Source organism: Apus apus, chromosome 19 (genome assembly GCF_020740795.1).
Source record: "Apus apus isolate bApuApu2 chromosome 19, bApuApu2.pri.cur, whole genome shotgun sequence".
Taxonomy (NCBI): Eukaryota; Metazoa; Chordata; class Aves; order Apodiformes; family Apodidae; genus Apus; species Apus apus.
The window spans coordinates 6,030,302-6,055,599 of NC_067300.1; the positions used below are offsets into that span (position 1 = coordinate 6,030,302).

The 25,298-nt window shown below is 45.9% G+C and overlaps 1 protein-coding gene across 1 annotated transcript in view; it reads left to right on the forward strand.

Moving 5' to 3' along the window:
• NUP188 (nucleoporin 188) overlaps positions 1–24,013 on the forward strand; it is a 30,162-nt gene extending 6,149 nt beyond the window's left edge. Inside the window, exons 9-44 of the mRNA XM_051636235.1 lie at positions 261–472; positions 1,128–1,242; positions 1,907–2,107; positions 2,781–2,870; positions 3,414–3,479; positions 3,992–4,111; positions 4,582–4,708; positions 4,829–4,984; positions 5,338–5,464; positions 5,892–5,979; positions 6,073–6,149; positions 6,298–6,412; positions 6,750–6,870; positions 7,101–7,167; positions 7,595–7,723; positions 8,922–9,055; positions 9,422–9,528; positions 10,306–10,512; positions 11,280–11,449; positions 12,146–12,215; positions 13,135–13,202; positions 13,826–14,021; positions 14,522–14,599; positions 14,971–15,056; positions 15,483–15,628; positions 16,737–16,918; positions 17,302–17,502; positions 18,344–18,436; positions 18,630–18,788; positions 19,563–19,700; positions 20,103–20,177; positions 20,881–21,090; positions 21,813–21,944; positions 22,073–22,143; positions 22,538–22,667; positions 23,192–24,013. Coding sequence (XP_051492195.1) covers positions 261–472; positions 1,128–1,242; positions 1,907–2,107; positions 2,781–2,870; positions 3,414–3,479; positions 3,992–4,111; positions 4,582–4,708; positions 4,829–4,984; positions 5,338–5,464; positions 5,892–5,979; positions 6,073–6,149; positions 6,298–6,412; positions 6,750–6,870; positions 7,101–7,167; positions 7,595–7,723; positions 8,922–9,055; positions 9,422–9,528; positions 10,306–10,512; positions 11,280–11,449; positions 12,146–12,215; positions 13,135–13,202; positions 13,826–14,021; positions 14,522–14,599; positions 14,971–15,056; positions 15,483–15,628; positions 16,737–16,918; positions 17,302–17,502; positions 18,344–18,436; positions 18,630–18,788; positions 19,563–19,700; positions 20,103–20,177; positions 20,881–21,090; positions 21,813–21,944; positions 22,073–22,143; positions 22,538–22,667; positions 23,192–23,362 — 4,635 coding nt within the window. The 3' untranslated portion in view covers positions 23,363–24,013. The remainder of the gene's footprint in view (positions 1–260; positions 473–1,127; positions 1,243–1,906; positions 2,108–2,780; positions 2,871–3,413; positions 3,480–3,991; positions 4,112–4,581; positions 4,709–4,828; positions 4,985–5,337; positions 5,465–5,891; positions 5,980–6,072; positions 6,150–6,297; positions 6,413–6,749; positions 6,871–7,100; positions 7,168–7,594; positions 7,724–8,921; positions 9,056–9,421; positions 9,529–10,305; positions 10,513–11,279; positions 11,450–12,145; positions 12,216–13,134; positions 13,203–13,825; positions 14,022–14,521; positions 14,600–14,970; positions 15,057–15,482; positions 15,629–16,736; positions 16,919–17,301; positions 17,503–18,343; positions 18,437–18,629; positions 18,789–19,562; positions 19,701–20,102; positions 20,178–20,880; positions 21,091–21,812; positions 21,945–22,072; positions 22,144–22,537; positions 22,668–23,191) is intronic.
• The last annotated feature ends 1,285 nt before the right edge of the window (positions 24,014–25,298 follow it).

Sequence of the window (25,298 nt, forward strand, 5' to 3'; positions counted from 1 at the left end):
TTTCACTCAGAGACAAAGAGAATTACATGGGGTGTGTTCCTTGTAATAAATCCCCTGATAGCCCCAGGCTAACAGATCCATTCCTGGGTGGTTGTCCACAGTCTCCCTTCATCAGCACAGTGTATTTCCAGTGGCTGTCCTTGCCATTGATAGAAACTGGCTGCATAAGCTGTTGAAATGCTGCCACACTTGTCAGTTTCTAACTGCTTTACCTGACCTGTGAGCTTCCCTGTATGATGGTGGAACTTTTCCCCGTGCAGACAGAACGGCAGGTTTCCCGTTGGTTTGTGCAATGCCTGCGTGAGCAGTCCATGCTCCTGGAAGTCATCTTCCTCTACTATGCCTACTTTGAAATGGCACCTGATGAGCTACTGGCATTTGCAAAGATGTTCAAAGAGCAGGGATTTGGCACGAGGCAAACCAACAGACATTTGGTAGATGAGAGCATGGATCACCTGGTGGATCGTATTGGGTAAGTGGCACCTGAATTTGTGGAGTGTAGAGCAAAACAATTGCTTTCCTCAGGAAGAAAGCATAATTCTTGCTGCTGCCTCAAAATCACTGCTATTTCTGGCTGAGCTTATTGTGATGAAGGCAAAATAGCTTTTCTGGTTTCATTAGAGGTTTCTGACAAAGCAAAAAAGTGTCATCACAGTCCTGTGCTGTTGTCTGGCTTCTCCCTGCCTGGAGGTGAGCACTGTCTGACTGTAGCATGAATTCTGTTGCCTCAGTTCAGGCTCTTGTGGGTCTGCTTGCAGACAGCAGCAAGGTCTTCACTTTGCTGCATGGGATGGAGCTGCAGCTGCAACCAGGGGGAATGAAAATCCTGCCAGGTGGCAGAGACTTAGAAAGCTGGGAAGGCATATCTTCACATTTCAGTGACTTTTTGTCTTTTCGACCAGAAGTGCTACTTCTGAAGATTGTGATCTATCATCTAGTGGCATTTCAAGACAAAATTTGTATTACCTGCTGTTAATTTAATGTAATTTCTTACTGCTTCAGAGAGCAGGGGAACAAAAGCAAATCAAAGGTTGTTTTTTGACCTCTTAAAATGTTTTAAAAAAACCCCACTGAATTCTTAAATAAAGTTTCTGACCTACTTGTTTTTATTCTTTTCCTGCTTGTAGCTACTTCAGTGCCCTTATTCTGGTGGAAGGCATGGAAATTGACTCTCTCCATGAGCGTGCTTTGGATGACAGGACAGAGGAGCACAAGTTAGCCAATAATGAGCATGTCCACCAGGTAAAGCACAGGCAGACTAACCCCTGGTCAGGCCTAACCACACAGAATTTCCTGTGATTACCCAAACAGGGCTGTTTGAAGATGATGTGTAGAACTTTCTGATCCTTGGGTTTGTTGACCAAGTGTAGGAACTAGCATCCCCAGAACATCCTGGAGCAAATAAGAATGAAATTAATTCCTCTCTCCCTTAGATTTCCTTGGTTATCCTGGGCCTTTCTGTAAAGAAAGTTGCATGCAAAGAAGTGAGCATTGGGAAGTTTCCAGAAGGGAATGATGTAGTGTCAGTGCTTTTAGAACAGAGAACATCTGAGGCTAAACCAACTATAAGTCTAAAAACCATGCAGAAAAACATACTAAGGCTGCAAGTGTATGATTAGGTCAGTTGCATGTTTGAATCATAGAATGGTTTGGGTTGGAAGGGACCTTAGGGATCCAACCCCCCTGCATGGGCAGGGACACCTCCCACTAGACCAGATTGCTCAGAGCCAAATCCAACTTGTCCATTAGCCCTTCAGGGCTGGGGCATCCAAATAAATAATTGAAAGAATGTTCTGCAAGGGAGAGGTGACTGTTAGCAAGAAGAAGCAATCAGCCATATGCTTGCCCAGGGTGAACTTCTTTCAGATCACCTCCATTCTTTGGCTTTTGTCTTGTCTCTGGGCAGGAGATGGACAACCAGCTGCTGCAGTTGGGGGATGTCTCACACCATGCTCCTGTGCTTTTGGCCTGGGCTCTGCTCCGTCACACTGTAAACCCTGAGGAGTCAGCAAACATTATCAGGAGGATGGGCAGCACTGCAATCCAGCTGAATGTTTTCCAGTATCTGACCAAGCTGCTGAAGTCACTGAGCAGTGGGGGGAAGAATGTGAGTTTCTTGCCATCAGGTGTATCAGCTCTGAAAGGTTTTTAACTGGTAATGATGAAAAGTGTGGTGGGAAGCAGGTGATTTTGAACCAAAGTCAATCTGGCTTTAAGCAGAGTATGAGGTAAAGCACCTTTCTTTCAGTGAAGAGCAGAAATTCAGCAGATTTTTATGCCTAAAGGAAAAAAAAAAGACAACACTTCTGTAAGTTGAGGAGCTACATGTCTTTGGTGTGTTTAGTCACATTTGTTGATTTGCTCCCATAGGTGTACTTACCATTGCAGATCTTGAGTATTAACCCTGTTCTCCCTTCATGGTTTCATTAGACAATAATTTATATGAGAGTAAACTACTTTGTAGGCAGAAATCAGTGTAAGCAAATCCTTTTGATTTCTGTGAGCAGCGAGTGCTGCTTTTTTTGATGTTCTGAAGGCATTTCTAATGATAGTGGTAGTGGTCAGTTTTCTCATTTTGGTGAAATATTTCATGTTAAGGTGGAGCTCACCTAATGCCTGCTCCCTGTTGGGCTGCCCCTCTGCTGACTGCAGCCAGGGTGGATGGAAGAGGCTGTTACTCAGATGAGTCCACAGCCTGTAAAGCAGACTGAGCACAGATACAATGTGTTCTGTAATTTATAATCTTTCCTCCAATGGCCTTGTGTTTCCTTTCTTCCCAGTGTACTGCCAGCACAGCTTGTATGTGTATTTATGGGCTCCTTTCCTTTGTCCTGACATCATTGGAGTTACATACATTGGGCAACCAGCAGGTAAGCATCAGGGCTTGTTGTGTCTGATACCCAGTTTAAAACAACCTGTTACAACCGCTGCTTATTACTTGTGTTAAATTGTAATCCTGCATTTCGGACTGCAAACTGTTATGTAACTTAGATCTAAAAGCATGATTTGCTGTTTTTTCCCACTGCATTTACACCATGCCAACTTAGTAAATGCCTCTGCAGCCTGGCTGATTAATAATGAAAGAGTATACCTTGCCCTTGAAATCCTGTGAATTTGAAATGAATTGTTGATGTGTTATTTCCAAAGCAATGGAACTAATACATACTCCATTTCCAAGTGTGAGAGGACATCATAGTAGAGTTATTTGTGCTGACCAGTCCGTTCATGATGAGGAGCATGGCTTTAGGCTGCCTGTGTTCTGGGTTTGGTTCTTCCTGTTTGACTAGAGAAAGTAGTTACATCTTGTCTAGTAAATGTGGAAATTTCAATTCTAAAGGTGTGGCAGAACTTGGTTGGGATGAAATCCCTGTGTGTTAAGTGACTTAGTTTTTCCATCCTCTCTTCCTTTGAAGGATATAATTGATGCTGCATGTGAAGTTCTGGCAGCTTCCAGCATTCCTCAGCTCTTCTGGAAGACAGTAAGTGCACTGGCAACTTCATTGGCCTGTCTTGCTTTTAACCAAAACCTGATTAAAGGTCCCTTTTTAGGGGAGGAACAGACTGGGTATATTTAGTTAGTTAGTTTCTAGGAGGGCCTGAGGAGTTAGTGTTCTTTGTATCTATCTTTGATTTACCTTTGCCCTTTCCTGCCTTTTAGGTACAGCCTTGGCTTTACTCTTGAAGGATACTGGAACAAGTTTTAATATAGGTGATAGTTTAAACCAGGCCTGGGGTTGCAAGGGTTGAACTAACTGCTGGCAAAAGCATCATGCTTATTATTTTGTTGTTACAGAATTAGGGTGATATGTAATGCATCACACTCTTACTTCTGCCTCATGCTTTAGTCTGTGCAAGGACTGGAGTGATAGTTTTGTGCATGATTCATGTTAAATGTACAATTTTAAAAGGAACTCTCTCCTTGTGCTATACTCACACCATTTTAGCATTTATTTTTAGTGATGAGACATTTATTTTCTGTTTCCACCACCAGGAACCTACTGCAGGTCTGGGTATTATCCTGGACAGTGTGTGTGGGATGTTCCCCCATCTTCTCACTCCTCTCCTTCAGCTGCTCCAAGCCCTTGTGTCAGATAAATCTACTGCCAAAAAGGTACAGCAACTCTCTTGGTGTCTGGGAGATGATTCCTTTCAAAGACCAACAGTCTGTGTTGTAGTGCTGTGTGATTCTTTCTTTCCACTACTGTGCTTATGTCAGTTGCCATCTTAGATGGCAGACATGAAGGTTTTGTCAAAGGACAGTGGACAGGGCTTCTTTTTAGTCCTCTGCTGTTGCAGGACACTGTTTTCTAGCTCTTAGAAAACTTTTCTACTCTTACGGCTGAAGATTAAGATACTGCCTGATTGTGCAGGTTGTAAGGAGCTCATATGAAGTTCCTGATGCATTAGATGAGACTTGTCTGGACGTGTGGGCTGTCTGATACTGTTTCTGTAGGGCTGACGTGTTAGAAGGGTGTTGTACACACAAGTAAACTTGCCTATTCCTGAAAATGACCCAACTGATGATTTTTTTTAGAAGGTCTGGCACTTTGGCTGTGTGGTTTAGGCTCTCTCTGTGTGCAGGTTTACAGTTTCCTGGATAAAATGTCCTTCTATATCGAGCTGTACAAGCATAAACCTCCTGATGTGATCTCTCATGAAGATGGAACACTTTGGCGAAGGCAGGCGCCAAAGCTCCTCTATCCTCTTGGTAAGGAGACTGCACTGGACCTTTTCTTATGGGAATGGTTTGGGGAATTTATTTCTTGCTCTGGCTTCTAACTCGGGTAAATTTGTGACTTTATTTCACCTGTTTCTTCAACCTTTTTAGGACTAGGTCAAACTAATCTGCGCATCCCTCAGGGAACAGTGGGCCAAGTGATGCTGGATGATCGGGCTTATTTGGTACGATGGGAATATTCCTACAGTAGCTGGACACTGTTCACCTGTGAGATTGAGATGCTGCTCCACGTCGTGTCCACAGCAGGTGAGACAGCCTGGGAGTATGAGAGAGAATATGTAATTGTTAATGAGCATTAATTTGAGGTTAATAGTACGACCGAACAGCTCTGAAGACTTTTGAAAGAGCATGCAATCCTTTCCCAGAAACCTGATTTTTAAATTTTTAGCATAATACTCTGAAATTCACTGCAAAAGGCCAAGAGCATGTAGCGAGATGAGGTCAATTTTAGGTGTGGGAAAAGTTGAGATAGATAAAATAAATGCTTTTGGGATGGGAAATATTCATGGGGTTGTGTGGTAAGATGAATGTGCATTGTTCCAGGCTGGATTACTGCTTAAGCAGGATTTTGCATTCTAGTGGTAGTTTTCTTTGCCCAGATGTCATCCAGCATTGCCAGAGGGTCAAGCCAATAATTGATCTGGTTCATAAAGTCATCAGCACTGATGTCTCCATAGCAGATTGCCTCCTGCCCATCACCTCACGGATCTATATGCTCCTGCAGAGGTAAGGCACTGCCTGGCCTGAAGTCACTAACAGCAGAGGTACCTGAGAAGATAGAATGAGCTGGAAGAATGGCTAACTATTAATTTTGCAAAGAGCTTGGCAAGAAGCATGTCTCTGCTTGGACTCCCCCAACCTGGTGTTCAGGTCTCGAGTGTTTTGGCTGGGAATTGATGTTCTGCTGCACAATGGCTGCTGTGACTGTGCTGTCACACCAGCCTTGCCTCTAGCAGTAGGTGGATCTAACTCAGGTGTGAGGGGGAGGTGGCAAGTCTAGACTGAAAGAACAGACTCTGGTGTCTGTTTGTACTTGGATAGGTTTTATACTTTTGTACTTCACTGAGAGAGAAGCTTTTTTGATCCAAACAGCAGTATATAGGCTAGCCCACAGATGGCAGTGCTTTTTATGTGTAATATTTCTTTCTTCTAGGCTAACAACTGTCATCTCTCCCCCCGTGGATGTTATTGCTTCTTGTGTTAATTGTCTGACAGTACTAGCTGCTCGGATGCCAGCCAAGGTGAGGAATTGACCACCTGGGTTTGCTGGGTTGGAGAACTAGTAGACATAGATACATGAATGAGAGGGAATGTCTGTCCTTTTTCCCTCGCAGGTGTGGACTGACCTTCACCATACAGGGTTCTTACCATTTGTTGCCAATCCAGTGTCCAGTATGAATCACATGATTAGGTATTCATGATCCCCCAGCCCTTTTATTTTTTGCCTGACCTATTCATAACCTGTCATGAGAACTTTGTGCCACTGTTAAATCTGTTACTCTGACATCTCTCATGTCAAGAGTCCTGCTATTCATGTAACAAACCCTCTTACTTCCCAGTGCTGAGGGGATGAATGCTGGGGGCTATGGAAACCTGTTGATGAGCATAGAACAGCCTCAAGGCGAGTACAGCGTTACCATCTCCTTCCTGAACCTGATCACAACTCTTGTCAGGGTGAGTGCCTCTGGAATGCTCTGTGTGTGAAGCCACTTGTAACCTTTTATGACATGAAAGTGAAAACAGCCATGTGTGAGATCCCTGTACACTGGATCTCTAGAGTGACCATTGGTTGACACTCCCTTCCATGCTACTGTTTGTGTTTTCTCTGTAGTCTGATTCTTTCCAAAAAATGGATTAATCTGATCTACAAAAGAGTAGAAATTGCTTGTAAATCTCTGTCTCCATGCTTGGTAGTTTTCTCACACTTTAAAGACATATGGCATGTCTTCCTGCAAAAGGTTTCTTGTCCATTTAACCAGAAGGGAGACAATAACATCTCTCTTTCTCCTAGGGACAACTTGGTAGCACCCAGAGCCAAGGACTTGTGCCTTGCATTGTGTTTGTTCTGAAGGAGATGTTACCAAATTACCACAAATGGCGTTACAACTCTCATGGAGTGAGAGAGAAGATTGGTAAGGATGTTGAGGGGGAGGAGGAGGAAGGGAGAGAAAGGATCACCTGTCTTCTCAGACAGAATGTGTGAATTTTTCCTTTTTTTTCCCATATCTTTTCTAGCAGCCAGTTAGGATCTGCTTTGTTGTGTGTCTGTCAGTATTGCTAGATGTTGTGATTTGTTTAAAAATATTAGGAACTAGACAACAGCTCTTCCTGAACTGAGTAGTGCATTTCTTCTCTGCTTTAGGGTGCCTTATTCTGCAGTTGATCCATGCTATACTGAATTTATGCCCTGAAATGGATCCTTGCAGCAGGTAAGGCAGGTGATGGATTTCAGATCTGCACTAGCCTGGCTTACAGAGCAGGAGGGCTCTGTTGCTCTCTTTTTCTTTCAGGTTTTGAATGTAAATTGACTAGGAATGAACTGGCATGGTTGTGTGGTGCTGGTTCCAGCTCCTTTTAAGCATTACTGAGTACAGAAAGGGTGGAAAAATATTAAGGACATTGTTTTTTAGAACAGCTGGGGAAGAAAGAGAAAAGAGAATAGATTTCATGGGACAGACTGCCACACTCTGGTGTTTGGTGTCTCCACTCTGAAGAAAACAAAAAGGAGCATGAAGGAGGGGTTGGGGGGGGTGTGTAGACATTAATAGGTTACTCTGTGGTAGTTTCTAAGTGCTGGGTTGGAAAATACTGCAAGAGCTCTGAGTGCTGCTGTCCTGTGCTGCTTGTGTCCCCCAGCAATGCTCCCAGCCTCCAGTCCCTCTGCATCTTCAGCCTGGCCAACACTGAAGCAGGACAAGCTGTCATCAACATCATGGGCATTGGGGTGGACACCATTGATATGGTGGTGGCCTCCCAGCCTAGTAGGTGAGTGGTGGGTTTAATTTCAGCAGGGTGAGGAGGAAAGAAGCAAATGTTTGAAATGTACCTTCAGTTGGTGGCACTTCACAGGGGGTGAGCAGAGCAGCTGGCCATGGCAGCCTGCCCTGCATGGCCTGGAGGAACAAGCCTTGTTTGTTCCACATCTGTGTGTAGTCTTTACTGGATGCTCTCCATTTCATGCAGGTGTTTTAGTTTTCTGTTTTTAAGTTATGTTTGGGGTGTAAACATGTTCAGTTGTTTAACACTTGCTTGCAAGTACATTTTTTAATTAAAAATTCACTTGAACTCTGTAAGATTGAATGACTGAATTAGAAGCAAGAGGATTAGAGCCAATATAAGAAGTTCTGTGTCTTCAGGTAACACCAGGGTTCCAGTCTAGTTATGCCCATGAATAAATCATAATAAATCTTAAATTTTTGGAAGTGACAGGGATGGCCAGTCTCTCAAGGATGGTTCTGAAGGTGGCTCTAAGTACCCTGAAAGTGTTGAAGTTACCTTCACTGTTAAGCACCTTAACCTCCTTGTGTTGCTTTAGCTATGGATGAATCTCCTCTTTCCTCAATTCTGTTTTTCTGGCCAACTTTACTTGACACATAGCCAGGCAAACTTGCTAGCAGGTTGTTTCTGATAAAGTCTGCTGTTTTGTTTTTTCTTTCAGAGTGAGTCTGGAAGGGAATCCAGACTTGAGGAGAAAGTGAAACCTATTTGAGAAGCCTTTTTTGCTTTAATGTCTCTCCAGGATGTTTTTCTGATAAGGAAAATCTTAGGAAAATACCAGACTTACTTCTCTTCATCCAATTTTGATTCACGTATCATTTCTCCCTCTGTCTTCAGAGAACAACAGAATGGTTTGAGTTGGAAGGGGCATTAAAGATCATCTGGTTCCTAATACATCTTAAATCTCTGTATCTGAAAGAGGCGAGAAAATGAGACGATGGGCTGTCACAATCTTTTTCTTTCTTGTTTGCTGCTGAAAACTCAAGGTTGGGTAGAGAATTGCTTTTGTGGCTATGTGAGGGATTGTGTTTCAGCAGCTGTTGTGTGGTGACATGACAGTCTGAGTAAGAATGTCTTTTAACCCCTGATTGACAAGAGATTAGAATTTCCTCGTTGAATGCTGTGCAAATAATTAATGTCAGTTGTCAACTCAGTTACTTACTTTGGTTTCCTTTTGGAAATGCAGTGATGAGTCCCAGGGCCAAGGCCAGCTGCTGATCCAGACAGTGAAGCTGGCATTCTCTGTTACCAACAATGTCATCAGGCTGAAGCCCCCCTCCAGTGTGGTGTCTCCCTTGGAACAGGCACTCACTCAGCATGGTATGTCCTTCTCCCTGGGGGCAGCCTGGGGAGCTGTGCTTTCTTGTTAGTGTGTGTCTCATTGCAAACAGGAGTTCAGATTTTAAAGTTTCAAGAAGTGGTTGCCAGTGATGGGAGAAAGTCTCTTCTCCCTCCTCTAAGGCATTCTTTTCTGGAGTGTTAAGCAAACGTGGGGTGGTGTTTGGTGCTTTGTAATGAAGGTGGAATTACAGAATGTAGGAAATCAGCTGCCTTTGGCTGGGCCCTTGCCTTAGTCTTCTGGAAAACTGACCTAGTTCTCACCTTCTGCTGTGGAAATCGTTGTTGGGTAAATAGTTACATCTTGTGGCTGCTTCTTCTCTTTGATTTGAGTGATGTTCTGTCCAGGTGCTCATGGAAACAATCTTATTGCTGTCTTGGCCAAATACATCTACCACAAGCACGACCCTGCTCTTCCTCGCCTGGCCATCCAGCTGCTCAAGCGACTGGCCACGGTAAGATGAGACCCACACAACTGCTCCTTTGCTTCTCCCCTCTGATTCCACCACTGACATTCTTTGAAGATAACTTCTCCAGGCTTCTTTGGATCAGGGAGCTTAGTGCAGGTCAGCTGAAGGCAGTGTGCACTGAAAGCTGGAAGTTAGAGCACGTTAAAAATCACACCAAGGGCCCTTTGCTGTTCAGCTCATCCTCTGCTGGTTCAGAAGTCACTCAGCATCTCACATGAGTGGGGTGTTCTCTGCACCTCCAGTTGTTCTCTTCCCACTTTTTGAGTAACTTTCTCAAGTCACCCTCTTAAATAGAATTCCTACACCTTCTCAACTGGAACTTCAGCATCTTACTGAGCAGATCATCCTATATATAAGTTTTTAAGAGCTTTCCATTCTGCCTTTTAGACTTAGGTCTTTTTGGCTACTATACTCTGGGAATGTATTGGCAGTTTTATTAAAGCATATAAATCCTGCTCTGGGTTTATTTGTTTCATGAAGTACTATTGCAGAACTGTTCTCTTTTCCAGTGTTGTCATAACCCTTAAGAAACAGGTGAGGGATGGAGCAGAATTGCCAAAGAGGAACAGTTTGATCATTTTGCAACTTCTTTTACTGCTTAATGACCACAACTTACTTTTGAGTTCCATCACATACGCTCCATAGATTCAAGACCAAATATTTTAGAGTTTCAGTTAGAAATGCAAATCAGCTTTTCTATAGAGAAGGAAGATGCTGGAGGGGTTGGTTGGTCTTGATCCTGATATCTCTGTCCTGGTGCAGGTTGCCCCCATGTCTGTGTATGCCTGTCTGGGCAGCGACGCAGCCGCCATCCGGGACGCCTTCCTCACCCGCCTGCAGAGCAAGATCGAGGACATGAGGATTAAGGTCATGATCCTGGAGTTCCTCACAGTTGCAGTGGAGACACAACCTGGGCTCATTGAGCTCTTCCTGAACTTGGAAGTGAAGGATGGCAGTGATGGGTCAAAGGTAGAACAGCAGATACTTGCCCCGAGTCTTTTTTTTTTTATTTTTTGGAGCTTTCATAGCAGCCTTAGGGCACTAGTCTTTAAAATCTGATAGTTCTTTCATCAAATCTGTACTTCTTAATGTAAAGATAAATGCAGTTTGTGCTGGCAATTAATGGATGTGCTGCTATCCCAGTTTTAGTTTTCCCTTAAACCAGAGAGAAGCTCCCCAATGTTCAAGGCAGATAGTGAGTTAACATCAGAACATCTGCTGGGTCTGACCAAAGAACCCTGTGGCCCACTCCCTTCACTCTGTACCTCAGTGAGGCTGAGGTACAATGGACAACATCAGTTCTCCAGAATACCTGCTTTGCAGTTCAAGGTCTTCTTGGGTTAGGCCCTTTGGAAGTCTTAGCTTAGCTCAATTTTTATTCCCCTACAAATATCTTTTTATTCTCCTGTGTCATGTCCAGTAGTGGTGGAGTCGCCATCCCTGGAAGTGTTTAAGGAAAGACTGGATGTGGCACTTAGTGCCATGGTCTAGCTGGTGTGGTGGTGTTAGGTCATAGGCTGGACTTGGATGATCTCAGAGCTCTTTTCCAGCCTCAGTAATTCTGTGATTCTCTGACCACATTCCTTGTAGTCGTACACAAAACATAGGATGGCGTCCCAGCTCGAGACTGATTTCTCTGCATGTTGTTCGAGTGGCACCGAGCACATTCTGCTTTCACAATGCCCCCTTATTGATTCTGTGGCCATGTAACCTCTCTTGGTTTCCTTTTCCTTTAGGAATTCAGCTTAGGGGAGTGGAGTTGCCTGCAGGTAGTCCTGGAGCTGATAGACTCCAAGCCTCAGGAGCGGTACTGGTGCCCCCCCTTGCTGCACCGCGCTGCCATCGCCTTCCTGCAGGCCCTGTGGCAGGACCGGCGGGACAGCGCCATGCTGGTTCTCAGGACTAAGTGAGTTCTGCCTTTGCTGCAATCCATTTTGATTGCTTGCATTTTTTTTTTCCTCCCAAAACCACTATTTCTTTAGTTCATCGGAGTTTTTGGGGTCGTTTGCGTCTTAATCTGTGTGTGCAGCCTTTGGACGAGGGAAGATGAGAAACCTGTATATGCTTGTTCAGAAACAAGTCTGTTTCATTCTGTTTCTTTTATACAAAGCTATGCAAGCTTGTATAGAAGCTTATACGTCAGCTGTGGAAGAGGAGACTCAGGGGAGACCTTCTCACTCTTTATAGCCACCTGAAGGGAGGTTGGAGTCAGGTGGGGTTGGCTCATCTCCCAGGCAGCCAGTGACAGGATGAGAGGTCCTGGCCTGAAGCTGCACCAGGGGAGGTTTAGGTTAGATATTAGGAAGTACTTCCTCATGGAAAGGGTAATCAGACGCTGGAATGGACTGCCCAGGGAGGTGGTGGAGTCACCATCCCTGGAGGTGTGTAAGGGAAGACTGGATGTAGCACTTAGTGCCATGGTCTGGTTGACATGGTGGTGTTAAGTCATAGGCTGGACTTTATAATCTCAGAGGCCTTTTCTAGCATCTGTGATTCTGTGTTTACCAAAGCATATTTTCTATAAAGTTTGAAACAGTCAAAATGCTGCCAGACACATGGCAGGGTGTGGGTAACTGATACTGGTTCTGTATATATCTTCTAGGCCAAAGTTTTGGGAAAATTTAACCAATCCTCTCTTTGGGACCCTTCCTCCTCCTTCAGAATCATCAGAGGTGAGTTACATCCAAACAAAATGAAGGGAGTACTTCTCAGAAAAGGTTTCTAATTGATGTAGGTGCCTCTTCCCTCTGCCTGCAGCTTTCTAAAAGGAAATATGATCAAGTGCTTTAAACACAAGCAGGAGATTAAGTGAATGCTTCCTGGCTTTGCAGAGGCTGTGCAGCCATGAACTGTCTTTTTAAATTCTCTGCTCTTTATTCACATATGAAACAAAAATAGATGTTACCCAGTGGTAACAGTTTCTCTATAGTGTATCCACACACCTTGTGTGCTGTTTGGCAAAATAAGCTTTGGGGGTTTTATTGCATAGCGCAGGCTGACTGGTGTCACAGAGGAATTGATTTGTTTCTTGTTACTCTTCATTTCTGTGGGAGTTTTCCCCTTCATAATGAAGATCCTGTGCTTTGAACACAACATTCTTTTCTGTTTATTACCAGTCCATGGTCAAATGACCTAATTATTGCTGTTGTGGGAGAAACAAATCTGCAAAACTGCAGTATCAGTCACTGCAAGTGGATGAGTGGGGATAAATCAGAATTCCACTTACCCTGCACAGCCATGTTCCAGTACTTCAAGGGTGGCTACCACGAAGGTGGAGACTCCCAATTTTCAAGGAGTCACATGAAAAGATGAGGGGTGATGGGCACAAGTTGCTCCTGGGGAGATTCTGATTGGACACAAGAGGTAAATTTTTCACCATGAGGGCAATCCAACATTGGAATAGTCTCCCAGGGGAAGTGGTAGATTCCCCCACATTGGACAGTTTTAAGTCCTAGCTTGACAGGGTGCTGAGCCAGCTCATGTAAACTATTGTAGTACCTGGAAAGGTTGGACCAGATGATCCTTGAGGGTCCCTTCCAGCCTGGCATCCTATGATTCTATGATTTTCCTTATTTTTTTTTGTCTTTATAGCTCAGTGTTTTGGATACCTGTGCCTTAATCATGAAAATCATCTGTTTGGAGATCTACTATGTTGTCAAGTGAGTCTTTGGTGGTCTCTCCTTCATCCCTGTACTATTTAATTACCTAAACTCTGTGTGTGAAATCTTGATAGACCACGCAGGCTCTAAGGGAAAAAGTACTTGTAATCCTGTGAAAATGGGGGAGGAGCAATGATTTATAAACGAGTCACAGAGGGACATTTGAGATCTTGTAACCACCAATTGCAGAAAGAGATATCACAGTCTTTCTGCAGCCTGTAGGTGAGAATGTTAGTGTTAGTATTTTCCTTGTATCCTGGAATGAGAATGTTTATTAAAGCTGTTTGTAAACTAAGCTAAGTACATGTACTGTAGTGACTGCTGAGTGACATGGCAGATGTTTTCTCCCACTCATTTTCTTTTCCTGATAATAACGGCCCTGTAATATGTTAAGAAGTCAGGATTAACTAGAATCTCTGCTTAAAACAGAAAAAAAATCACAGATTTTCTTCAGGGGTCACGTTTTCCCTTCGCATTTGATGCAAAAAGTGGGATTCCCTGCACAGGTCTAATATGTGGAATAACCTTGACTTGCAAGCTGTGTCCTTGGCCTGCGTCTCAGAAGAAGTGTAACTTCTGACCAAAGAATATGTGAAGATAACTTCTCCTCTTGGTTTGGTCAGGGGCTCACTGGATCAGTCCCTGAAAGACACACTGAAGAATTTCTCCACCAAAAAGCGTTTTGCTTACTGGTCAGAATATGTGAAGTCACTGGCATTTCACGTGGCAGAGACAGAGGGGAGCAGCTGTGCCTCCATGACTGAATATCAACTGCTCATCTCAGCCTGGAGGATGCTGCTGATAATCTCTACTAGCCATGTAAGAACTCTCTCTTACCTTTCACTATCATCTCACATAAACATTTTGAATCAAGATCATTTTTTCAGGGTCAGCCAAATCATACTGAAGAATTTCCTTTCAATTTTCTTGTATATATGCTTGCAACACAAGCTGGGCACGAGCACAGTTCAAGAGATTAGATCATTTTTTGGATCAAAATGAGCATATTGTCTGTCTGAGCAGAGGAGGGAGGTGGTAAATAGTTTTTTTAGCAATTTTAAGTAATTCTGTAATCCTGAAGAAGTTTTGCTCAGTCAAGTGAGGCAGGGATGCACCATTAAGGAAATAAGCCATTGCCAAGTTTTTGTCAACTGTTAGTAGAACACTTCAGTGATTTCTGTACAACTGCCTTATCCAGAAGCTATAAAACTTGGTGAAGTCTTAGAGTAACAAATTAAGACAGTAGGCTGATGTTAGACTGCTAAGAAGTTGCATCTTTTGTTATGCTTGATTGATCTCTGTCTTGTCTCTGATCTCAGGCAGATATAATGCATCTGACTGACTCTGCAGTTCATCAGCAGTTGTTTCTGGATATTCTAAGTGGGACCAAGGCTTTGGTAGGTGCTGTGTCCTGTCAGTTCTTTAATTCCCCAGTTGCTTATCATCTTTGTGCTATGAGGAGTTCTTTGTCTGCAGCTGCTTGCCACCTTAGGCTTTTTTACATCCTGTGAAACTGGTTTGAAACTCAGTCTCCCTTCCTGAATTGATGAGCTGCTTGTAAATATTTTGTATTTGTTATTCTTGTCATCACTGGGTGACCGTGCAGAGGGTCCTGACTCTGGTTCCTTCAGTGCTGCCAGCTGCTGGAGAGCAAACCTGGTCATTGGGTGGTGCTGGGGATTTAAGTGTTCTTTCTTTAGTGACTCTTAAAGTGACTTCTCACTTTAGTGACTGTTGCAATTGTGACTCTTGCAATATTCCTTCCTAGCTCCTAGTTCCCATGTCAGTCTCCTGCCTGCAGCTGGGGTCTATGCTATGCACCCTGCTTCTGATCCTGCTCAAACAGTGGAAGAGGTAGGTATTTGATGTGGATAATTATTAGTAGCTGCTAAATATAAAAACTTGGGAGATTCTGTTTTAAGGGTTTTGCTCTAGTGAAATTCCTGTAGGGATCTGGGGAGGAAACTGAAGCCTTATAATAAAATTATCTTTTTGGGGTGTCTGTAGGTTGTTGCTGAAATGTAGTAACACATGTATGTTTGGCTTCCTGCTTGCTGGTGAAAAGTGCATCAGAAAAGGTTTTGTGATAGTCAGTCCTGCATTCTCACTGTACTGTGGAATGTCTTGAGTGAGATCCAGGTGGTGACTTAAACTTTACTTGGCAGAATGGCTTTTGTTTGTGTGGATCATAGAACTGAAGCTACACGCAGCTGAGTCAAGCCAGTATATTTACTGAGGGATCTTGTCTAATCTGAAGAGCTCTCCCCTTTTTGTTGTCAGCGAGTTGGGTTCTGTGGATAAAATCATAAACTCCTTGACGCAGATTCTGGAGGGAGTGCTACAGGCAGATCAGCAGATGATGGAGAAAACCAAAGCCAAAGTGTTCTCAGCTCTTATCACTGTGCTGCAAATGAAGGAGATGAAAGGTGAGGTGGTGTCAAGTGTCAAGAGCAGGGCTGCCCTGGCACCCCTTGACAATTCAGTGTTTCCAAGATAAAAATGCATGTGGTGTTAGTAGGAGTTCAGGAGATGCTGAATGCAGTCACCAACCTGTGGGATTGCTCTGCTCTTTTTCTTACTTGTTTTAGCTAGTTTTGGAAGGAGATGAGTTTTATCATTCTGTGTGTACATCTTCCCTTCTCATGTCTTTCCCCAGCAACAACCTCTGTGTCTGATAGGGACAAGAGAGGGTTCCCTTTAGTTTCTGAAAATAGCTCAGGAGGTGTGGGAGGGACACCCTATTAATGTCATCTCACAGAGTGACTGTAGAGCTGAAATTTTGACAGGAATTTCTAGTTAGAGGTAACAGAGAACCCAAACACAAGAAAATCTTCTGAGGGTACATTTTGTTACAAACCAGGAAAAGGAGATTGGTGGAGCATCTTGCATTGCAGTAGCACTTGGAGACCCTCAGTGGAATTTGGACAGTATTTCTCTGTACAAACCATAAAAAGGCAGCTGGGGTGTTGAGAAGTGTCTCATCTTACCTTTCTGTGTGGTCCTTGTGGGCCCAGAGCTTTTGGAAAATAAAGAGAAAGTGAAGGACTGTGTTGTTTTTAAATGCTTTTCTTTGCTGTTGATTTTGAGTTTCCAGTCATGCTGGTAAAAGGTGGTGCAATTTATTATAATGGTTTTGATAAGAATGTAGTATTTATACAGACTCATAGAACATAGATTGCACCCAATCTGCATGGGCCAGAGCCAGCAACCTGGAGACGTGGGCAGGAAATGCTGTAGTGAGCAGTTGTGTCCATAGTAGTGCTTGCTTTGTGCCTTGTGTCAGGAGTTTATAGGACTTTTTGGTGAAACTCCCATGTTTTTGTTACCTAGATGACCATCTAATCTCTTACCACATATCCTCCTAGACATCATCATCCAACTGAGTCACAGTTCCTCATGTTCTGTTTTGTAGGTTTTGAAAACAGAATCAGTACTAACTCCAAGAAGTGTGGCCCAGTCATGTTACCACTTAAACTGGAAAGCTAAGTAGAAGGGCTGTGTGTTAACTGTTGTCTTCCTGTGTGTGTGTCACAGTGAACGAGATCCCACAGTACTCCCAGCTGGTGCTGAGTGTGTGTGAGACACTCCAGGATGAGGTGGTTGCTCTCTTTGATCAGACCAGGCACAGCCTGACCTTGGGAGATGCTGCAGAGGACAAGGACAGCATGGAAACAGATGATGCCTCCCGAGCCAAGCACAAGGACCAGAGAGATGGGGTAAGGGTTCATCTGCTCTGCAGCCACCTTTCTTCTCTAAACAAAAGTTCTGGGCATGCTTGGAACAACTTTCCCTTGCAGCCTGCTGCCTGCAAAGGAGTTTTTGGCAGTTCCTATTTCAGAATTACTCTTGTGTCTTCTGTGCATGCATCAGTCTGGGAAATTGGCTCTGGCTGCCTCCCTTTCAGATCTGTCCTAAAAAACATTGTCACAATTGCTGGTACAGCCAGGAAGTGTGCAGAGTGTAGTGTGAGGGATACCAGGTGCCTTAATTTATGACTCCGAGAATGGTTGAACTTTAGGTGGTGTTAGTAAATGCTTTCAAGATTTTCTGGGTACCCATGTCAAGCCTGTACCTTGTCTTCCTTTCCTTGTCTTTGCAGGTGTGTGTTCTGGGTCTGCATCTAGCTAAAGAGCTCTGTGAGGTGGATGAAGATGGAGACTATTGGCTACAGATCACTAGGAAGGTCCCTGTGCTTCCAACTATCTTTACTGCATTGGAGATCAGTCTGAGAGTTAAACAAAACCTTCACTTCACAGAGGCCTCCTTACATTTACTGCTGACCTTGGCAAGGACTCAACAGGTGAGAGGTGCAGAGAAATGAGAGCATATAGTTATACATTTTTAATAGGAACTGTATATCTCATTATTCTGTCTGCAATGCAGCTGAACAATGATCTGTAGATAAAAGGGGTTTTTTAGAGGCTGGCAAGGTCCTGTGTGTGTGCCTGCCTGGTTTGCCTTGTTCTTGTCCATAGTGGGATGTCTTGGATGGAAGAGCTGAGCCAGTCAGAGCAGACCTGGAGTTCAGAGCAGGCACAGTCACCAAATCTGTTCTTCGGCAATGCAGATCATCCCCCCTAGTTAAAACAGCACTGAGTGTTGGAACTGGCTTTCTCTTTAGTTGCAATAAAGCATTATTTATCTATTACAAATTCAACTTGGTGAGGGGCTTTAGGTGAAAGCAGGGTCATCCCAAAGCCAGCCTTCTTCAAGGATTTCATATCAAAGCAGGTGATATGGAAATGGAATTCATAGTACAGTGATGCAGGTTAGATTTTACTGGATAAACAGTGTTTCTTTTCCTGATACTGAATTCTTAACATAGAAGTGTGTTTAGGTGAAAGTTCTCTAAAAGGGTGGCCCAGGTTGCCCAGAGAAGCTGTGGCTGCCCCATCCCTGGCAGTGTTGAAGGGCAGGTTGGATGGGGCTTGGAGCAACCTGGGCTGGTGGGAGGTGTCCCTGCCCATGAAGGGGGTTGGAACTGGATGATCTTTAAGGTCCCTTTCAGCCCAGACTAGTCTGTGAATCTGTATGTGTGTGACAGTGTGAAGGACAGAAACATCTAATGCAAAGAGAGTCTCTTCAGTCTCAGAGAGGGGAGAGGTGCAGATTTTAACAGCAGTTTGTTGTGTGACTTGCAGGGAGCAGCAGCAGTGGCTGGAGCTGGTGTCACTCAGAGTGTCTGCCTGCCCCTCCTGAGCGTGTACCAGCTCAGCACCAACGGAGCCATTCAGGTGGGTGCCACCTCTGGTGGGTGGGAATGCACCAGGAGAGCTTCTGGCTGGAGCAGAGCCCTCCTGGTCTGGGAGGGAGAGCAGCCAGCCCCAGAGCCTGGAGACTTCCAAAATGTCATGGAGGGTTTGTGGTGGGTGCCACACTGAGCAGCAGTGTAAATAACTCATTTATATTTGTGTCTGACTTGTTCAGACATCTGCTTCGTCTCGGAAGTCCCTGGATGCCCCCTCCTGGCCGGGGGTCTATCGTCTCTCCATGTCCCTGATGGAACGTCTCCTCAAAACCCTGAGGTACAACTTCCTGACAGAGGCGCTGGACTTTGTTGGTGTCCACCAGGAGAGGATTCTTCAGGTGTGTCACATACCTCCTCTGGGATGGTTTGCTTGGCTTCTCTGTGGCAATAGCCAGGGAAACGTGTCAGGAAGTGCAGAAGCACCGAGAAGAGGCTCCTGCCCCAGGAAGGTTTGCAGTGGGAATAATTCACTAGTGGGAGGAGGAGGATGCAGAACATACAGACCACACAGGCAGGGATGGTTGTTATGGTGCTTGTTAGAGCTGAGCAGTCACATGTTTATCCTGTTCACTCCTGGGGTTATTACTTTGCTGCAGGTGTTTAATGTGCCTGCTCAACACAGAGAGTTCGATAGGAACTCACTTTGTGCCTCTCTGCTCTGGAAAGAGGAAGAGGAGAGTGTTCTTGGAGGTGGCTGCAGCTCAGCCCTGCTCAGATAGTGAAAGTGCTGTGGTGAGGGTTCAGTCACCATCCAGGTCAGCAAGCTCTTGTGTCCTGCCAAACTGAAACACCTGTACTGGCTGGACTGGGTCAGTGCAGATGTGCTGCAGAGTGCTGTAGGCACAGAGGTGCTGAGTTCCCTGTTGATGGGCATGCTCCCTAGGCAGAGAGATGTCTTCTCAGGTGGCAGCACAGCTCGTGGAATGCATTGACCTCTGCCTTAGAATGTAAAGTGCTCTGAGTCTGACCCACATGCTGTGCAGCTACTTTCATGGATGCATTTTCCCTCCTGAAGAACAGACCCTCTGCATCTTCAGCTTTTTCTCCTAGAGGAGGGAATGGGCTGTTTGTGGTTGAACTCTAATCATCTCAATTCACTTCTCTCTCCCCAGTGCCTGAACGCGGTACGGACAGTTCAGAGCCTGGCCTGTCTGGAAGAGGCTGATCACACTGTTGGCTTCATTCTTCAGCTCTCAAATTTTACAAAGGAGTGGCACTTCCACCTTCCACAGCTGATGAGGGACATGCAGGTAGGAAGCAGGGTACTGCTGTGAGTAATAGATTGCCTTGGAGTGCAGGGATTTGCACGTGTTAAGAGAAAACTGCTGGATCACCTTTTTATTGCAGTTCTTCTAGTAGGAGCTATTGCTGAGGTCATTTAAGTGTATGTCAGTAGCTTGTCTGAATTGATTGAGGAAAGAGAACTGTTTGGGATAGACAGACGGCAGCTTGGAAAAATAACTTGGGGGATTCAGGGTCTTGCTTTCAGTTCTCAGTGCCAGCAGAGTCCAGAAACATACCTGGAAACTGAGTCTGCATTGATCCTTTCTGATCAGTGTTGTGTTTAACTGGATTTTCTAGCTTCCACCAGTGGCAGTGGATGGATAAGTTTTGAGCTTTAAGAGATTTCTCCCTCACTTTATTTATTCCAGGTGAATCTGTGTTACCTGTGTCAGGCCTGTACCTCCCTCCTGCACAGCCGCAAAATGCTCCAGCACTACCTGCAGGTGAGGATGGACACTGGGAGCCACACTGGGAGTGAGAAGTGCTGCATGCCTGTGCTCCCTGGTAAAAGGCAAACATCATTCAGTATCCAGGCTCTTGGATATTGAATCAATTGTCAGTCATCCTGATTATTGCCAGTCATCAGTTTTGCTCCATAAGTAAAAAAATGGGGCAAGAGTGATCTGGACTCTCACATCTCTGGATTGTGTGAAGCCAGTCCTGGAGGAGCCTGTGTCTGGATGGTGCTGTTGTCACTGTAGCTGCCCACGCTGCAGCCAGAAAGCTGCATTGCTGTAGTGCTCTGTAGTGCCATTAGTTAAGCCACTCTTGACCTGGTGTCCTTGATCTGATTTGATTTATTGAAGAGGGGAAGCTCTTGTTCTTGGGGGAACCCTTAGACTCAGGAGGTGGAGATGATGCATTGCCAGTGATGTGTTCTGTCAGCATGGCTGAGGCTTGGGGTGTTGGTTAGAGATTGTTTTTCCAGAATGTGGAATCTAAATAGCCTCTGCAGCTGCCTCCCTGCAATGCAGTTCTTCCCCTGATGCACACCAAGTGCAGATTCTTATGCTTCTACCAGACTTTGGGTGCCTTATTTCCTCATTCCTTTTGTTCACAGCTTTGCTTTTTTTTTTCCCAAATCCTGGAAGGAGCCCAGAACAATCACACCAGCATTCAAGACTTTCTTTCTGCCTTTCTCCACAGACAAAAAATGGTGATTCCCTTCCATCAAGTGTGACTCCACGAGTGCAGAGGAATCCCCAGGCCTCTTCCAAGCATCCCAGCCCTGAGTCAGAGGCAGCAGAGCAGAAGGCCCTGCTCACAGTTCAGTACAGCCTCCTGAAAATCCTCAGCAAGTCCCTTGCTGCCCTGCGCCACTTCACCCCTGATGTTTGCCAGATCCTCCTGGATCAGGTAGAGGAGAAGGAGGAGGAGGGATGCAGCTCCCTGCCCTAGGGGTGTGTCCAGCATTTCGGGTGGTGTTCTGGGTCTGCAGGGAGGCACAGTCTGTCTGTCCTGCTGGAGGCAGTGGCCCCACCACAGCTCTGTCTGCTCTTGTGCCACACGGAGTGGGAAGGCAGGACACAAGGGATTCCCCTCAGGAATCAGGTGCTGCTCCATGTGCAGGGAAGGCTGAGCTTGGTGTGACCTGCACAAAGCTGTGGTTGTGGAACCCTGCTGGGGCAGACTAAGAACTCAGCTGGGTTTGTGCCTCACTCTTCTGAAAAGACATCCTGTTGTTATCTGTGTGGCCAAGTGGCTGGTCTCCAAGTTCACAAAAGGAAGGTTTAAGCCTTTGTTCTGGCAGTGTCCTGCTGGTAACTTCTGGATAGTTAACTTCCTTCTCCTCTGCACCTGGGTGGTTGGAAACAATCATTGCTTTAGCTTGCCACTTGGTGGCAAACTGTGTGGCCTGGGAGTTGGAGGTTCATCGATGTGAGGAGAGGCCTGTAGTCTGATTGTGCACTGCTATCCAGAACCCTCTGCTGCTCCTTTACCTGAGATTTGGGCATTGATCTCAGTGCTTTTAGTTCTCCACCCAAAAAATGTGATACAGGGACTAGGTGTTCCTGTTACTATGACAATGGCACAGTCATGGCCTGGGGCCACTCACTCCTCTTTCTGTTTCCCCACAGTCACTGGACCTTGCTGAGTACAATGTGCTCTTTGTTTTGAGTTTCACCACTCCAGCCTTTGATTCAGATGTTGCACCTTCCTTTGGGACCCTCCTTGCCACAGTCAACGTGGCCCTAAACATGCTGGGAGAGGTAGGAGCTGCTCTGGGAGAGCACACCAGTGGCAGTGACCTCAGAGCACTCATTCAACTGGTATTTGAAGAGCAGCAGTATTTGCATCTCCTGTCTCTAATGCCTGTCTTTTTTTTTTTCCCCTTCAGCTGGACAAGAAGAAGGAACCTTTCCCTCAGGCTGCAGGGCTGAATATGCAAGAGGGAACTAAAACCCTCAAGTAAGTTTGAAGCTCTTTGGTTGGTTGTGGCCAAGGAGCAGAGCCTGATGCTCCTCAGAGCAGAGCTGAGGTGTAGAGGTATCTGTGAAGCTTCAGAGCTGTGCACTCCCAGTCCAAGCAGTTCAGATAGCCCACAAGAAGCTTTCAAAAGCAAGCAGGGGTTTTGGGGGGAGGGTGTTTGAAGCCATCCCAACCACTGAAGATGCAGGTCAAGAGTTGTTGGATGCATATTTACCACTACATTTAAATCAGACTTCCCTGATGGCCAGCAGGGGTTTCTGCTCTGCAGACCATAGATTTGTGAACAGTGTGAAACCTTTCTAAGACTCTTTGCCCTTGAACCTGGTGTGTGCTGACCTTTTTGGCTCCTGCTGATGTGTGTTTCCTGGCATAGGTCTCTGCTGATGTTTACAATGGAGAACTGTTTCTACCTGCTCATCTCCCAGGCCGTGCGGTACCTGCGAGACCCAGCTGTGCATCCCCGGGATAAGCAGCGGATGAAGCAGGAGCTCAGCTCTGAGCTGGTAAGCAGCTTGGACCATCCTCCCTTGCTCTCCACTGCCAATGTGGCTCGTGGGAGGAGGTCATTTTGTCCTTGGCTGCCCCGTAGAGCCCCTTCCCCAGGGTGGGTCAGCAGCCAGAGGCACCTTGGGATGCACCTACTGGTGCCTGTGCCACGGCCACCTGGTGTGGGGAGGGAGAGGGGATGTGTTTGAATCATAGAATGGTTTGGGTTGGAAGGGACCTTAAAGATCAACTAGTTCCAACCCCCTGCATGGGGGGTGTTGCACTTGACCGTGTTGCTCAGAGCCCCATCCAACCTTCCCTTGAGCACTTCCAGGAATGGGGCTTCCACAGCTTCCCTGGGCAACCTGTTCCAGTGTCTCACCACCCTCACAGCAAAGAATTTCTTCTTCGTGTCTAACCTAAATGTCCCCTCTCCCAGTTTTAATCCATTCCCCTTTGTCCTCTCACTACAAGCCCTTGTCAAAAGTCCCTCCCCAGCTTTCCTGAAAGAAGCTGACTTGTTCCATGCTTCTCCTTTCAGAGTACACTGCTCTCCAGCCTGTCTCGTTACTTCCGCCGTGGTGGTCCTTCTTCACCTGCCAGTGGGGTCCTTCCCTCCCCCCAAGGAAAGTCTGCCTCCAAGCTGGGTCCCGAGGGGCAGGAGCCTTTGTTCCAGCTGGTGCAGGCCTTTGTCCGGCACGTGCAGAGATAGATCCTGCCCTGCCCTGCCCCCCTTCCCAGGGCTTGCACAGAGGGAGTCACGTCCACCCCAGAAGGCATCACCCTGGGCAGAGCAGGAGGGGAGGGAGGTGGGTGTGGACAGGGTGCAGCCCCAGCTGTGGCAGCAGCTTCCCCTTCAACTCCTGCAACCCAGTGAATGTAAGGAGAGCTGAGAGCAGCTCCCAGTGACCAGCCCCCGTGCACAGCCCTGCTCCCTCTGCCAGAGCATCCTGGCTGGGTATGAGTGCTGAACAGTCAGAACCTTTATTTTTATAGCTTGTTCCTCAGCTGGGGAAGCTGTGGCTGAAGGGAGAGAGGAGACAAACTGTCCGCTGGGCATTAACTCTGCTCTTTCAACAAGGTGCAGTCTGCCTCTCCCCTGCAGTCAGAGCCCAGCTGAGGCACAACCAAGGGATCAGCCAGCAATTCAGAGACCATCTTTCTACTGCTATTTTTGTACGGAATGGTTCCAGGCGAGATGGTGTGTGTGTGTGTGCTCACACCTCCCCTCCTCCTGCAGTCTGTCTGGTGGGTGTTGTTTCTCAAGAGCTCAGCGTTTTTAAGTCGAAAGTTCCATTGCTCCAGTCTTGCAGTTTTTTGTAACTGTGCCCTATTTATACTGATATTAAAACGTTTATAGACAGCAGCTGGGTTTGTGGGTTTGTACTGGGCAGCACCAATCCTGCACCTCCTGTGTAGCAGTTCTGCTGTGTCACCTGGAGCTGTGGCTTGTAAGTGACAACCTAGATACTGTTTGCAGTGATTATCATCACAGGTTGATTCCCTTGGCTTTCCCACACCCACTCCCTCTCATGCTGGGGAACTCATGGGAGATGTTAACTATCACTATCAAATACTCCTCAGGAATTATTCTTCTGCACGTGATGTGTGGACCAGGCACAGTTTGCTCTGTGCACAGGTCCAAGCTCCTGCTCTGCCTGTTACAGTGGCAGGGGAGGCCCTGGCTCCAGCTGGAGGACAGACACTCTGCAGGGAAGTTGGGTTGTTCTGTTGTAGCTCTCAAAGAGATCAACAAACTGTTGAAGGTACCAAGGCTCAATGTGTGATGGAGACATGTAAGAAAAGGTCAGCCTGAAAGCAAATGTCAGTGTAGCTGTGATCTAAGACCCTACCAGTTCTTTTCTAAAGAGACACTTTGACTGCTTTTCCAGTCATAACCTGTTTAATCTTGATGGTTTTAGGACTCTAGAGTGAGAAAATTAATGATGTTGTTTTAAGGTTGGTTGTTTTTTGTTCCTTGTAAGCTGAAGTGATGGTGATATTCTTGTACATTGATTTGACCACGTTTTACTTGCCCTGGAGGCTGTGGGGACATTTGAACTAGCTGGGCTGGAGCAAAGTGGTCTTAAAGGAGAAGGGAGAGGGGCTCAATTACCTTCCAAGCACTGAGGAGAGCTGCTCTGCCAGTGAGGGGGTGGTGTGACAGTCCCAGGCCTGTTTCTGTTCAGAGGGGGTTACCTGGAACCAGGAACATGTTCTGCCACAGGGAGCTCTTGAGTGGGTGTGGAGAATGGAGGGTGAAGACCTATGCAGAGAGTTTGGTGATGGGCAGCTACAGGGAGAGGAACAGCTGGAATTCAGTACATCTGAGCAGGTTCAGTGATGCTCTGGGCTGTTACTTGACAGCTCTTGTCAGTATCTTTCCTTTTGTTACAGCTTTTGAAGCCACACCCAGGGAGCTGATCCTGCATTAGTGCTCCACAACAACGGGTAGAATGAGGATTCAGGGAGAGGTGATGCCCTCAGATACTTGAGCACTGGCGTGAGAGCTGGTGGTGCCAGGCAGGAGTCCTTGGTGCCAGGTAGCAAGGAACAGTGGATGCTGTTGGTTACACCCGTGTTTTAGAGCTACAGCTTCACTTCAGAGAGCAGCATTTCAGCCCTGAATTGTACCTTTACCTGCCCCT